Here is a 13,655-nt window from a genome sequence, read left to right on the forward strand (position 1 = left end):
TGCTGTCAACAACTAAGCCTCTTGTCAGCTCCAATTTGAATAATTTTTTAAAGCTTTCTTCCAGAGCTTACTCGCCTTGCTACTTACTCTGGCTTTCTCTCTAAATGACGCTGGTTAGCAGAGCATCCGTCCTCCTCTGCCTTGACTTTATGCATGTTTGATAGGACATTTTCATGTGTGAGACGGTACACATGTTAGAACCACAGGAGTGAGAGGCCCCGACTTCCCAAACATTTGCCTAAGGTAACACCAAGGCCAGCCGTGTGCCCTTTGGCGGCTGGAGCCCACTGTGAGGGCCAAGGGCTGAGTCCTGGGGGTGGTCTGGTTTCTGTTTGTGAAGAGCCTTGCTACCGAGTCCCATAGTAAACTAATTTAAATTCCAACCTGCACGTCATGACTCCTTCTCCTTCCAACCTTTCTAGCATTTTGTATTACTTTTAATTTTAAATTTAATTTATTGTTAGTATTGTGTATGTACGTCACACATACATTCCTTAGTGAGCTTTGGAAGTCAGAGGATGACTTTTTGGAGTATATTTTTTCCTTCCTCCTTTATGTGGAGTCCAGAAATTGAACTTACCTGCCAGTGTGCACAGCAAGCACCTTCACCCCCGAGCCGTCTCATTGGCCCTGTTTATTTTCTCATCAGTGCTGACTGAGGTGAGATGGAATCTCAGTGTAGTTTCAACTTGTTTCCCTCACAGCTAAACATGATACACATTTATTCATGTAATTATTGGTTGCTTATAGTTTTCTTTGTTTGTTTGTTTGTTTGTTTGTTTGTTTTTCGAGACAGGATTTTTCTTTGTAGCCTTGGCTATCCTGGAACTTGCTCTGTAGACCAGGCTGGCTTTGAACTCATAGAGATCCTCTTGCCTCTGCCTCCCAAGTTCTGAGATTAAAGGTGTGCGCTACCACTACCCAACCTATAATTTTTCTTTTAAGCACTGTCTGTTCAGGTCATTTGGATGATTTGGTTCTTTGATGTTTATTTATTTATTTGTATATTCTAGATTGATTACTTTTCTATGAGCTGTATATTTGGCAAAGATTTTCCCCCATTCTAGGGGCTGTCTCTTCCCTATGCTTATTGTTTCATTTGCTGTACAGAAATGTTTTAAGCGTAATTGTTAAAACTCCTTGCTGGTGCCTGTCTCTTGAAGTGTGTTCCCTAAGCTTTCCACTAGCAGTTCCATTGTTTCAGGACTTATTTTAAGATCTCTGATCCATTTTGAACTGATTTTTATGCAAAGTGAGAGATAAAGATTGAGTTTCACCCTTCTGCATGCGGATATTGAGTTTCCCTAGGTTGTTTGTTGAAGATGCTGGCTTTTCTCTAATGAATGTTTTTGGCATCTTTGTCAAGAATCAGATGGCAAGGCATGGTGGTACACACCATTAATCCCAGCACTTGGAAGACAGAGGGCAGGTGGATCTCTGAGTTCAAGGACAGCTACGTAGAGAAGAAAATAAAGAATCGGGTCCTGTATTTGTTGGGCTTATTCTGGCTATACAGTAATACTTCTGTGTGTTTGGCCTTGTGCTGTGCTGCTTTTATTACTAAGGCTCTGCAGTATTATCTGGAGTTAAGAATTCTGATATGTCTAGCATTGGTTTTCTGTTTTGTTTTGTTTGTTTTTCTTCCTGCAGGATTGCTTTGGCAATCATAATAGGCCCTGAGTGAGGCCTATTATGATTCCTATGAATTTTAGGATTATTTTTCCTGTTTCTGCAAAGAATATTAATGAAATTTTGATCAGGACTGTAGTGAATTTATAGATAATATTAGACAATATAACCTTTCCCCAATATTAATTCTGATAATACATGAATATGGAAGTTCTTTTAATTTTTTTTCTTCAGTGTTTTTATTGTAGAGATCATTGCTTGCTTCATTGTTAGGGCTATTTCTGTTTTAAGACTACTGTGATTAGAATTGTACTATTTTTTTCTTAGCATGTTCATCATTGCCTTATCAGATTTTTAAATGTTGATACTTTATTAAAAGTGTTATAAGGTCTAAACATTTTAAGGCAGTCTTCAGGGTCTTTTTTTATTTTTTGAGACAGGATCTTTCTGTGTAGCCCTGGCTGGCTTAGATCTCACTCTGTAGACCAGGCTGGCCTCCATCTCACAGAGATCCACCCGCCTCTGCTTCCCAAGTACTGGAATTAAAGGTGTAAGCCACCGCACCTGGCTCATGATTTTACATATAAGATCATATCATCCACAGATAGGATAATCTGACTTATTCCTTTACCATTTGTGTCTACTTTGTTTCATTTTGAGAATTCAAGTACTATACTGAGTAAGTCCAGAGAGTGTAGACATCCTTTTCTCAATACTGACTTTAAGGGAAATGTTTTCTGGTTTCCCTGCTTAGTATGATATTATGTGTAGATTTATCACATGTATAGCCTTTATTTTGTTGTTCCTGTATTTCTTCTTTTTTCAGGGATTTTTTTTTTTGTCAAAGGCTTCTCCCCCCATCTATTGAGACAATCATGTAATTTATTTTTTTGTCCTTGATTCTATTTATTCTTAGGTATATGTCTTTTGAGTTTGGTCTGTGAAAATGTCCAAGAAATTTCTTTATTCTTATTTGCAGCTGCATAAAGGCTGTGATGTAATTAGCCTTGTTTCCTCTTGTAAATGTTCCTCCTCACCCCTCCAGTCTTTTACAAACATGGTACAGTGAGCAACCTTGATACCTATGCTAGTTGACATTGGGCTTGTGCCCCATGAGGCTTGTGAGGATCATAGTTTGTCTGTCCTTTTGCCAGACCAAAGGATGCCATTCGAGCTCTAAAGAAGCGGCTCAGTGGGAACCGAAACTACAGAGAAGTGATGTTGGCCCTCACGGTGAGTATTGTTTCCTGGGAGGGAAAACTTAGGACACCTAGCACAGGTTTACTCTTCCCAGGACCCCCTCTGTCCACTCACATGGGCTTCTAGCATGTAGCCTGTGTTGTCATGGTTCAGCAGCAGCTTCCACCTTTGATGCAGGAGGCAAGCTTAAATGGGGAAGATGTATATCAGAAGCTAAAATGTGGATGACACTGTTGTACCCAGCAACCGTGGGTAGAAGCTCAGGATGGAAGAGCCAGAGGCCAGGACAGATCTCTCTTGTTCCTGCTACCAGTCTACTTGAGATGATGGGAGTCAGTTTATACAGTTGTTCACCTTTATCCGCCCAACATCTGCCCAGGATGGAGCTTTGCAGATGTTGGTGAGATGTTTACCGCTACCTTCTTACAGTTGAGCGTTTGGGCTCGGAGGGGCTTTGGAGCACTTCACAGCTAGAGAAGCATCAAGCTGTGGTGCACCATCACAGAATGGTCTTTTGTTTGGGATAAAAATGAAAATAATTCAAAGGTTCTTGAAAAAGTCAGCCAAGTGACTCCTTTCAGGGCAAATAGATAAAAATTGTGCCCTTCCTTAAGATATAGAGAACTAAAAAGGTTATTTGAGGTGCTATTTCTGTCTTGAAAGCTAACAGTTTTTCAGATGCTATAAAATCTGGGCCACAGTGACTTTTTAATAGAAACTGTAACAAGTCACCATGTCAACTTCTGTAGGTGTGGAAAAGTGGGTTATTTATTCCAAACTGCCATAACATATTTTCTCGTAAAGCAGAAGAGCTGCTGTGATCTCCTCTGCACCCCAAATAAAGTCCAAAGCTTAACAGAAAAGCTTTCTCAGCCAGGGGCTTGGGATTTGCATAGCAAAGAAGAAAAGTCAGTTGAGAAATAGGTGGAAGTTTTATTTTATTTTATTTTTAACCTCAGCATTGGTAGAGCCCAGAATGAAGCACAGAGCCGTGACATGCATCACTGGGGAGGTGACTCTGGCATTTGTCCCTCTTTGTGCCAGTTTCATGGCAACCACTGTAGGTAAAGCTTTTTAAAGTGACTGCATGTCCTTGCCTCCCTCCAGCATCAGCTGGCAGCCATCATTTGACCCTCCTCATGGCCAGGTCTTTTCTGCAACCCCCCCTGGGAGGCCTGTGGGCATGCAGACCTGTTGTCCTTGTAGCTAGGTCCCTGCCTGGCACACTTGGCATGATTTTATGTCTGCCACGATGGCTTCACTTTTTAGTTTCTGTCAGCCTTGTTCCTTCCTTGTGGCCTTCTCCAAGCTGTACGTCTGTCCCTGCCTAGGCTGTTAGTATTTATCCCGTGGAGCTAGAGATCCTGAGAGCTAACATCTGCTTCTCATTGCCTAGAGCTTCCCCTTGTTTATTCCATGGGTTTTGGCTGTATCTCCAAAAGTTGCCACTGTGTTTCATCCCCTTAAACCCACAAAGTCAGATTTGCCAAGAGCCCTTTTGGAAGGGTGGCCTGACATGGCCTTGATAGAGAGGACTTCCTGTGCCTCCTACACATAAAGGCTTTGGGCTGCCGCATGCACATGTGCTCCGGCTATTTTCCAAGGCTAGGATGGGGCACACTGACCTTAAGGTCTGCTGTGTGGGAAAACTGAGGGAGAAAAGAGTATCCTGTCCATGGACTCCCTAAAAAGAGAAGCAGAGCCCAGGGTTGACCACAGCCTGCTCCTGTTTCTAGTTATTTTTACCCAGGACAACTTCCTGAGCTTCCTGCTCTGCTGGTCCTCACCTGCCCCTCAGGAAAGAAGGGTTCAGGAGCTCAGCAGCCATGACAAGAGTAGAGAATGAGTAGAAAACCCAGAGGAAAAGGTACCTGCAACATACCTAGGGAAAAAGAAACCTCTCTAGCTTCTCTTGTTGGCCCCCATGGGTCCCTGAGAATGAGAACTCTTGAATTAGGTACAGTCAGAGATTAAGAAAGGGAAATTCTCCTTAGCTAAATAAAACTTGTGGTTATGGGGCTAGAAAGATGGCTCAGCAGTTAAGAGACCTGGCTGTTCTTGGAGAGGACCTGGATTTGGTTCCCAGCACCCACATGATGGCTCACAACCATGTGTAACTCCAATTTCAGAGAATCCAATGTCTTTTCCTGGACCTCATGAGCACTGCATACATTTGGTGCACAAACATACATATGGGCAAAACATCCACATACATGAAATAAAAAGTAAATAAGTCTTTTAAAAGATAAATGGCAGTTGTTCAGAAGTCTCAAATATGATTTTGCAGTGTTTCCTTGGTGTACCAAATAGCACATGGAGCCTCCAGAAGTACAGCAAGAGAAAGAAGAAGATAAAGGGTTACTTGGAGAATTGTAGACCTGCTAAGTTTCCTAGGTGAAATTCTATGACTTCACCTATGAGCATAAGCTTTTTCTCAAACAGCTTGATGCCTTCTAGAGTTAGCTTAAAGAACAAGAGAAGAACAAATAATCCAAAACACAGTTTTTGTTTCTGAGGCCTCACAGCTGATGTGGCTGCTTGGAAGAGAGCTCAAAAGAGGGATGACTTGGTCCTCAGATGGGTCAGGGGGTCAGGATTCCTGAGAAAGTGAATCAGAGTTCCTGTCCTGGGCTAGAGCAGTAACTTAGTGGTAGAGAACTTGCACAAGGTACTGGGTTCAATCCCTAGCATTGCAAAAGAAGGAAAAAAGAGTTTCCATCCTGCCTCTTGGTCAGTGTTTTCTTCCTGAGCCTCTTAACTTTGAAAAATAAACTACCAAGGTGTACTTGAAGGAACCATAATAGTTTTAAGAAGAGAATGAAATTATATATAATATGGAGGGATCTCAGTGTACCTGATATGTAGCTGGCATTTATCTATGTCATAATGTGAACGTTTTTTGTCTGCATATTGTCAAGGCAAAAGCCTATGGTAGGAGCCACTTGGGGATCAATGCCATAAACTAATTCATGGTCATATAGGAACAATGAGGTGGATAGAAGTGTCTCTTGCTGCTGACACTATCCTTGTAGGAGGCATTCATTAACAGGCCCTTGAAAAGCCTTGGGAAGGGTTGCATGATCTTGTGGGCTTTTTTCAGGAGAGACAGACTTAGAGAACTATGTTTGAGGCTGGAGAGGCCCTCCTAATACTCGCATAACTTTCCTGGGGACATGTGAGAAGCCACTGATGCAGCAGCCTTCTGGAGTGGCATCCATGGTCCTCCTGGTCGTCTACCCTGTGTGGATGCCCGAGCAGTTGCCATATGTCCTCCCTAACCTCCCTGCAAGGGAGAGCTCATTGCTCCCACTTTCCAGATGAGGACACAAAGGCTGAGTGGAACTTGTCCTGGACTATCGGGGAGGAAGTAGCAAAGCGAAATATGACTCCCACTGCCACCTGATCAGAACCCATCAGCCATCCTCTCAAAGCAGCTGAGGCCTGTGAACCTCCTCAGATAAGACAGGAGTGAGCAGGGTCTTTTTTTTTTTTTTAGTAATTTATTTAATTTTTATTTTATGTGCATTAGTGTGAAGGTGTCAGATCCCTTGGAATTTGTGTTACAGTTGTGAGCTGCCATGTGGGTGCTGAGAATTGAACCCCGGTCCTTTGGAAGAGCAGACAGTGCTCTTAACCACTGAGCCATCTCTCCAGCCTGAGCAGGGTCTTATTGAGAAGGATGGAATCTAAAACTGACTGGCAGCTGGGATCCACACACCATTTGTCAAAGGTCACAATACAGTGTTGTTGCTGATTTGCAGAACAGGAGTATGTTGGTTATATGTATTTGCTTCCTCACACACAAGGGCCAGTAATTCACCAGGCAATTCGAGATCTCCCAGTGGCCTCCTCTTGCTACAGAGTCTATGTCCCATTGGCTAAGAACTCACACCTATGCCTAGAGAGAAGAACTAAAATGTTTGTTTTCAGGAACCTCTCAGTTATTTTGACACCATTAGAAGACCAGTATCCTTCTGATATAAAACTGGAGTCTCAGTTACCAACTAATTGCCTGATTACTGTGCAGGGCCAGCAGCCTTCAGTCAGCAGAGGTTTGTCATTCCCAAGGAACAGGGACAACTGAATTAGTGTGGGAATGTGTGAGGGTTGGCTTTGGAGATGATTTAACAGGAAGATGATCTGGAAGCATGACTGACAGGTGAGGAACTCAGCTCCCCCCACCCCTGTTCCCAGTGTGGTGACCTCCCCACCCCAATCCCCCACAACTTCAGGTGCTGGAGACTTGTGTGAAGAACTGTGGCCACCGCTTTCATCTCCTCGTGGCCAACCGAGAATTCATCGACAGCGTTCTGGTCAAAATTATTTCTCCCAAGAATAACCCTCCCACCATCGTTCAGGACAAAGTGCTTGCTCTAATTCAGGTGAGCTGGCTTCCCTCACCCAGTTTGTTGGGTACATAAGATGGGGACTGTGATACATACTCATGCTTTTCCATTATTTGGAGGAAAAGATACAGATTTGGGGTTTAAATATTTGTTATAAAATACTTATTTCCTTTATACTCACCTCACTGGAAATCCTAAATGGTGGCTCTCTTGCTGGTTGACAGAGCCTCCAGGAAGCTTCTGAGTATTCAGCCTTCTCTTGCCCAGATAGGTGGGCAGTAGAGAGGGCTTCGGCAGGCCTCACAGATAACAGAGTATAGTGGATATCAGTGGAGTAGAAAGAGCCATGTTAAAGCCAGGCACTGATTGGGTGAGGGCACAGAGGGCCAGCTGTGGAGTGGAAATGATATTAAGGGATGTTTCACTGAAGAAGTGTACATTTCTGTTGGACCCTGAAGAGTGGGGAGGAATTTGGTGGGAAGGCCAAATATAGGAGACATCTCAGGAAGAAAATGGCTATGTACAGGCCCAAAGCATCAGAGAACAGCAATCCATACTTGAGATATACCCATTATTATTGACTCTATAACATATCACCCCAAGTCTAGCAGCTTACAGCAAGAATGTTACCTTTTCCCTGGCTTCTGTAGAGTACATACCCATGGGCAGTGTGATGGGAGAGTATAAATAAATGTACACTCTGAAGACACTACTAGGGTGAAGTACTCCATTTCCAAGAAAGTGCCCCAACATGGCTATTGGGAGAAAGCTTCAGTTCCTTGATAATATGACAAGAGACCTGTTTTCGCAACACATAGACATTGAGGGAGTCACATATCACATTTTTTATGTCGTTCTGTTTGTTAGAAGTCACCAGGTTAAGCTCCAAGAATTGGGGAATTAAGAGATGAGGTAAATATGTGAACGTATTTTTAGTATTGTCCTTGGAGAGCAGAGTGTAGTATAAAGTGTCCAGGCCTAAGCTTAAGGGGTAACAGGTTGGGTAGGAGGTGAGGCCGAAGGATGGGTAGGGCTATGCATTGTGTGTGCTGAAGGCCTTTTGCTTGGTCCTCTAGAAGTAATGGGGAAGCCATTGAAAGTTTTTGATCTGGGTTATACACAGATTTTAGACAAAGCACCCTACTGGCATGGCACCTAAATCTAAATGCACATCCAATATGGATGACTCTTGCATGTGCAAGGGCTAAAAGGAGAGGGAGACCAAGTCAGAATGTGAGCATGACTCCAGCAGGGGCAGTGGCTGGTAGCTTGGCTTAAAGGTCTGGCAGACAAGCAGAATCACAAGAAAATGGGCCCATGGGGCTTTAGAGTCATTGTATATGAGATTGGAGAGGAGCCTTTTTCTCTGTCTAGAGAGTTTTTCCAGTTCCTAGAGCACTTAGCTCCTCGTTGTCCAGATGTGCCCCCAGAGAACTCCTAGCACCCACCCTGAAGCACATACATCTGCTTCCTTGCTCATGTCCCCTTCTTATGGTCATCAAGTGCAGCTTTGCTGTCTTTTCTATTCAACTCAGTTCTCTGAGAGCCCTGGAATGCTATGTTCCTAGGGTCTAGAACAGTTGGTTGTCAGTATTGAATAGGTTTTTTTTGTTTGTTTTTTATATTAGTGAGTAAATGTAGCTCACTGAGGCTGAGAGACAGTGCAAGAGTGGGGGTGACAGAGCCCTCTCTCATGTTTCCTTGAGAGTGGTCCCTGGACTCTGATTCTGCATTCCCTCCCTCAGACCTGGAATATACTTCTCCAGTTGCACATCCCATAACCTCTCCTAGGGCCAGAGACTTCCAGGGAAATGAATGGTAGCCTTTTCTTACAAAAAGTGGGACATCCCATCTTAAACCTTTACTTGGGGTCATGTCCCTACAAGGTCCACACTGACTGCAGAACTGGAGGAAGCATCTTCAGTGAGAGCTTACTCACCTGAGGTCAGACCCCTGAGTAAACACAGCTAACTTGATGGTGTAATGCTGAGGGCAGACAGGACCCTCTTCACTGCCTGGGTCCCAGAGTTCTCACCCAGAGATACCGGTTTCTTGCCTGCCCTGACCTTACAGCTTTCTCATCAAGGTGACTGCTTCCTTAATTTTCCAGGCCCTACCATCTACAACACTTCTAATCTTGGGCTGATGCAGTAACTTCTGGGCAACTACCTTCTCTATAAAATTGGGGGGGGCGTTCTGCCTTCCTGCTCTTGGCCATACAGCACTGGGGCGTGCACCTGTCTCCTCAGCCCTCCTTCCCCTGTCTTAGTAGCAGCAGTGCACACTAGCCTAAGGCCCAATGGTGTGAGTGAGCTATATATAGTTTGTTAACGTTCCTAATGTACATGGGTGCTCTGTGTTTGGAGTTGCTGGCACGAGCCTGGTTAATTTCTTGGGGAGTGTATGCATTTGTTTTTAGTAGGTATGTACCGAGGAAGTGAAACTGGCAGTTCCACTTTAGTGCCATGAGAGAAGGTACCAGGTCAGAAGGCGCCAGGACATCTAGCTGTTCCGCACCCTCACCAACATGCCCCTTTCCGTCATTGCAGCCTGTTTGATGTGCTTGAGAAGGGCTTTACCATGTCACATTTAGCCACTTTGGGGAAAAACCATCTTATCATCTTACTTACATGTTGACTATATAGATGATCGTCAGTGTTCATACATTTGACAACTGTGATCTGTAGGCGTTAGGTTTTCAAACGTTGCTTTATTTGTCGGTTTCTTAAAGCTTATACCTCCCTTCCAACGCCCCAACCCTAGGTAGGGGAAAAAGAAGGTTGTAAGGGAAAGGGGACATAGCCCTCTTTACTTCTTCTTGCTGGGCAGGGTGGTAGGATTCTTTTGTGGCAATACCAATATCTGTTGTCAGGAAATCCAGAAGTCCAGGGAACCAGCAAAGCAGCAAGTGCAGCCAGCAGTCCTCCGCCATCTCCTGAAGCCCCTGCTCCGCCTTCCTCTGGGCTATTATATTTATATCCCTCAAAGTCCCCAGAATTCAACTAATTCCAGCTGGCAAAGACAATTAACAGGTGTGGACAAACTAAAATTCCCCGCTTGGGATTATGACAAAAACATGTTTACATATCATAAACTAAAACATCCACAACAGTGATCTCAACCAACCTTAGCTGGAAAAAATATGGAAAAAAAATAGTATCTGTACTGAGCATCCAGAGATCTTTCCCTTGTCATTACTCCTTAAACTATTCATATGACATTGACAGTTTATTGGTAGTATGAATAAATCCATAAATTAAAAGTCAAGAGATTGTTTAAAACATGAAAGAGTATGTGTATATGCTGTGTTCAAACAGTGAGCTAGCTCATACAGGGGCCAGAGTATTAACAGACTTTGGTATCCTAAGGGATCCTGGAACCAGTTCCCTTGTAGATACTAGGAATAACCACCCTTTCAGAACCTAAACCACCAAGCCAGGTGTGGTGGTGCATGCCTACACACACTCTGATGCCTTCCTCCTGTGCCCCATCCTGCCCCTCAGTGAGGCTTTCTGTGCCTTCTATGTGAGGGCTAAAGTTATGTGTTAAGTTTAAATTACTGTGCTTAAGAGATCTACAAAACACAACTGCCTCTAACCTGTAAGCCCCACTCACGTGAGGACAGATAACTTTCTGGAATGCTGGGGGCTGTTGTTCATGTGAGATAACAAGCCATGTGTTTTTGCTTCTGCAAACAGGTTTGGTTGCCCCACCTGCCCAGGAGGTGTTTGATCACATGTAGGCAGGAGGTACACAGGCAGGAAGTATGTCAGGATGTATGGTATAAATACACAGCCTTGTGGGTTTTACCTTTATAAGCACCAGACTAACATAATTTGTGGCCACTCTCTGGGAATCCTGGGTGTGGACCTGGCCGGTATTTATTAAAGCTTGCTTCAAATTTTGCTGAAAATTGTGGTAGTGGTCTTGTTGTTGGCCAGTGGGATTAATACTGATTGTCCTCTAGCCATCCGTAGATACTCCACGTTCTAGTTTGCTTTTCTGTTGTTATGGCGAAACAGTAACAAAAAGCAGCTTAGGGGAGGAGAGAGTTTGTTTAGGTTACAGTTCCATGTCACAGTCAGTCACTGAGAGAAGCCAGGACAGGAGCCGAAGCAGAAACCGTGGAGGCACACTGCCTAGTAAGTAGTTCGCTCACCGGCTCAGTGCTCTCTAGCTTTCTGATGCAGCCAGGCCTACCTGCCTAGTGGTGGGAGCTACCCACAGTGGGCTGGCCCTCCCGCATCAGTCATAAGTAAGAGGGTTTCTCTCAGAAGTAGCCACAGGCCAATCTGATCTCCTCAACTCCTCAATTGAGGTTCCCTCTTCCCATGTGACTCATGCTTATGTCAAATTAACAAACACCAATGAGCATTTTCTCCCAACGTCCCCTGTAAAAACAGCGCCTTAGGCTGATGTTCTCTGAATGGTCCTGAACACCTAAACAAGACTATCTTCATGTCCTCCTGTGCTCCCTGGATGAACCATGGGCAGACAGCATGATTCTTGGCCTATCTACGAAACCTGGGCCTGAGGCACTGTGTGCCTCTGCCTCTCTGGATGGGGCAAGGAAAGACCCACAAGGAGCAGGAGAGCCTGGTTAGCAGCTTGCCAGTGCTCCCACCCTGGCCTTACCATCACAGGCTTCACTGCCCACCTTCTCACTACTCCCTTGGCTGTTCTTAATGCTCACTTTTCTGCTTTCTCTAATCCCACCTGTTGAGAAGACAGGAAGGGTGCCCCATTCTGTGCCACCCCTTAGGCTCCTTAAAGTTATTTTGAAGGGTAGGCATGGGCTCATCCTGGTAGAATACCACAGGCTGCTCATGCCTCTGACCGTATCCATATCCCAACACTAAAATCTAAAAGCTCTTTCTCTTCCTCTCTCCTTCGCTCCCTCTCTCTCTCCCTCTGTCTCTCCCTCTCTTTATTTCTTTTCATAGTTTTTTAGAGACAAGGTTTCTCTGTATAGTCCTGGCTGTCCTGGAACTCTCTCTATAGACCAAGCCTGGACTCCAACTCAGAGATCCACTTGCCTCTGCCTTCTGAGTACTCAGATTAAAGTTGTGTGCCACCATGCCCAGCTTAAAGGCAGTCTCTTTTTACTGAGGAAAGTGACTGCGTTGGGATGGAAAGGAAGCCTAGGAAGGTCTGAGAGCTCCATCTTTGACAGTGTCAGATGCCTGGTGGCACCTGAGACTCATCATTGAGAAGCATGCTGACTACACTGCTTCAGGTGCAGGCCTCTGGCGACTTGTGGGTACGCTGTCCTCTGGGAGCAGAAAGCCTATGCTGGAGGCATGAGCAGAACGAGACGGCCTCCTTTTGTCCAGGTATCCTAGGACCCATAGTTCAAATGAACACTTATCTCTTGCTCTGAAAGGTGCTACTCAAAACCTTGAGGGCTGTAGAAATGGTCAGAATGTAGCCATGTTGTGTCACAGTTTGGCACACAAAGCTAAAGCACAGATTGACTTTTGTCCTCCTGTCAGTCCTGCCTTTGGGTCTCTCAGCCTCCAAATACTGAAGCCACAGACAGGAAAAGAGGGAATTACATAAGGATCTTGACATCTAGTGAGGTGGCCATCATGTCATTGGCTAAGTAGCACTGGTGACAGAGAACCTGAGAGAATGCCAGCACTATGCTACCTGGAGCCTGCTTCCTGATAAGGTGATCACTTGTGAAGCCTCCTGCCTCTATCCTCTCTACTGACCCTGGGCCTTAGTTCAGGGGCTCAGGGTGACCAAGACCTCCCAAAACTAGCCTCAGCTCCCCTAAGGGGGATTCTTCTCTGGTTCAGCCTGCAGCAGGGCCACTACTTCATCATGGTCCCATTAGTTGCTGACATCTCCTCTGCTCCCTGAAGTAGGAAAATAAGGATGCTTAGTAGCTGTGAGAACTCAATTAAATTTAGCCTGACAGCTATTGACTGACTGCCTCCCGTGTACAAGGGCAAGAGACCTGTGTGTCCCTTTAAAGATGCCTGAGCTGGTGAGGGAGAGAAGAGCAGTTTTCCAGGCATATCTCTAGAAGATGCTAGAACACTTGACAGCTATAATTTCTCCCATCCCCATGTCCTCACACACAACTGTTCCTTTAAAGTGAGTTCCTCCTCCTTCCTCCCTCCTCCGTCCCTACTCCTCCCTCCCTCTGTTTGTCCCTCTGTTGGCATCAGACTCTTATTCAGGGGAGATTGCTGTTGTGAGCATATGCTTTGTTTTCAGCAGTCTGGCCCAGGCTGCCCAAGGGACCTAGACAGGAGCTGGCAGTGTGGCAGGTGGGGATAGGGTATATTAATCAAGACTTCTTGTCTACAAATTAAAGCCAACCCTGCTGTCTAGCTAAAGAAGAGAGTTTGTCATGGCAGGGTGGGACCTCCCAGAAACCCTAGTCACCATGACCAGGGTACGGCTGCACCTGCGAAGTGGCAGAAGAGCTCAGGAAACCATCCCATCTCTCTGCACACCGCTCAGCATAGC

At 45.0% G+C, this 13,655-nt stretch overlaps 1 protein-coding gene across 11 annotated transcripts in view; it reads left to right on the forward strand.

Moving 5' to 3' along the window:
* Positions 1-13,655, forward strand: part of Tom1l2 (target of myb1 like 2 membrane trafficking protein) — a 123,588-nt gene that overhangs the window by 70,392 nt on the left and 39,541 nt on the right. For 8 of the 11 annotated variants that reach the window (XM_060363611.1, XM_060363613.1, XM_060363612.1 and 5 more), the window contains 2 exons: positions 2,784-2,862; positions 7,062-7,211. In XM_060363611.1, the coding sequence (XP_060219594.1) occupies positions 2,784-2,862; positions 7,062-7,211 (229 nt within the window). The remainder of the gene's footprint in view (positions 1-2,783; positions 2,863-7,061; positions 7,212-13,655) is intronic. The other 3 variants (XM_060363615.1, XM_060363616.1, XM_060363617.1) reach the window with 1 other exon arrangement.

This window comes from Meriones unguiculatus, chromosome 11, assembly GCF_030254825.1.
Source record: "Meriones unguiculatus strain TT.TT164.6M chromosome 11, Bangor_MerUng_6.1, whole genome shotgun sequence".
NCBI lineage: Eukaryota > Metazoa > Chordata > Mammalia > Rodentia > Muridae > Meriones > Meriones unguiculatus.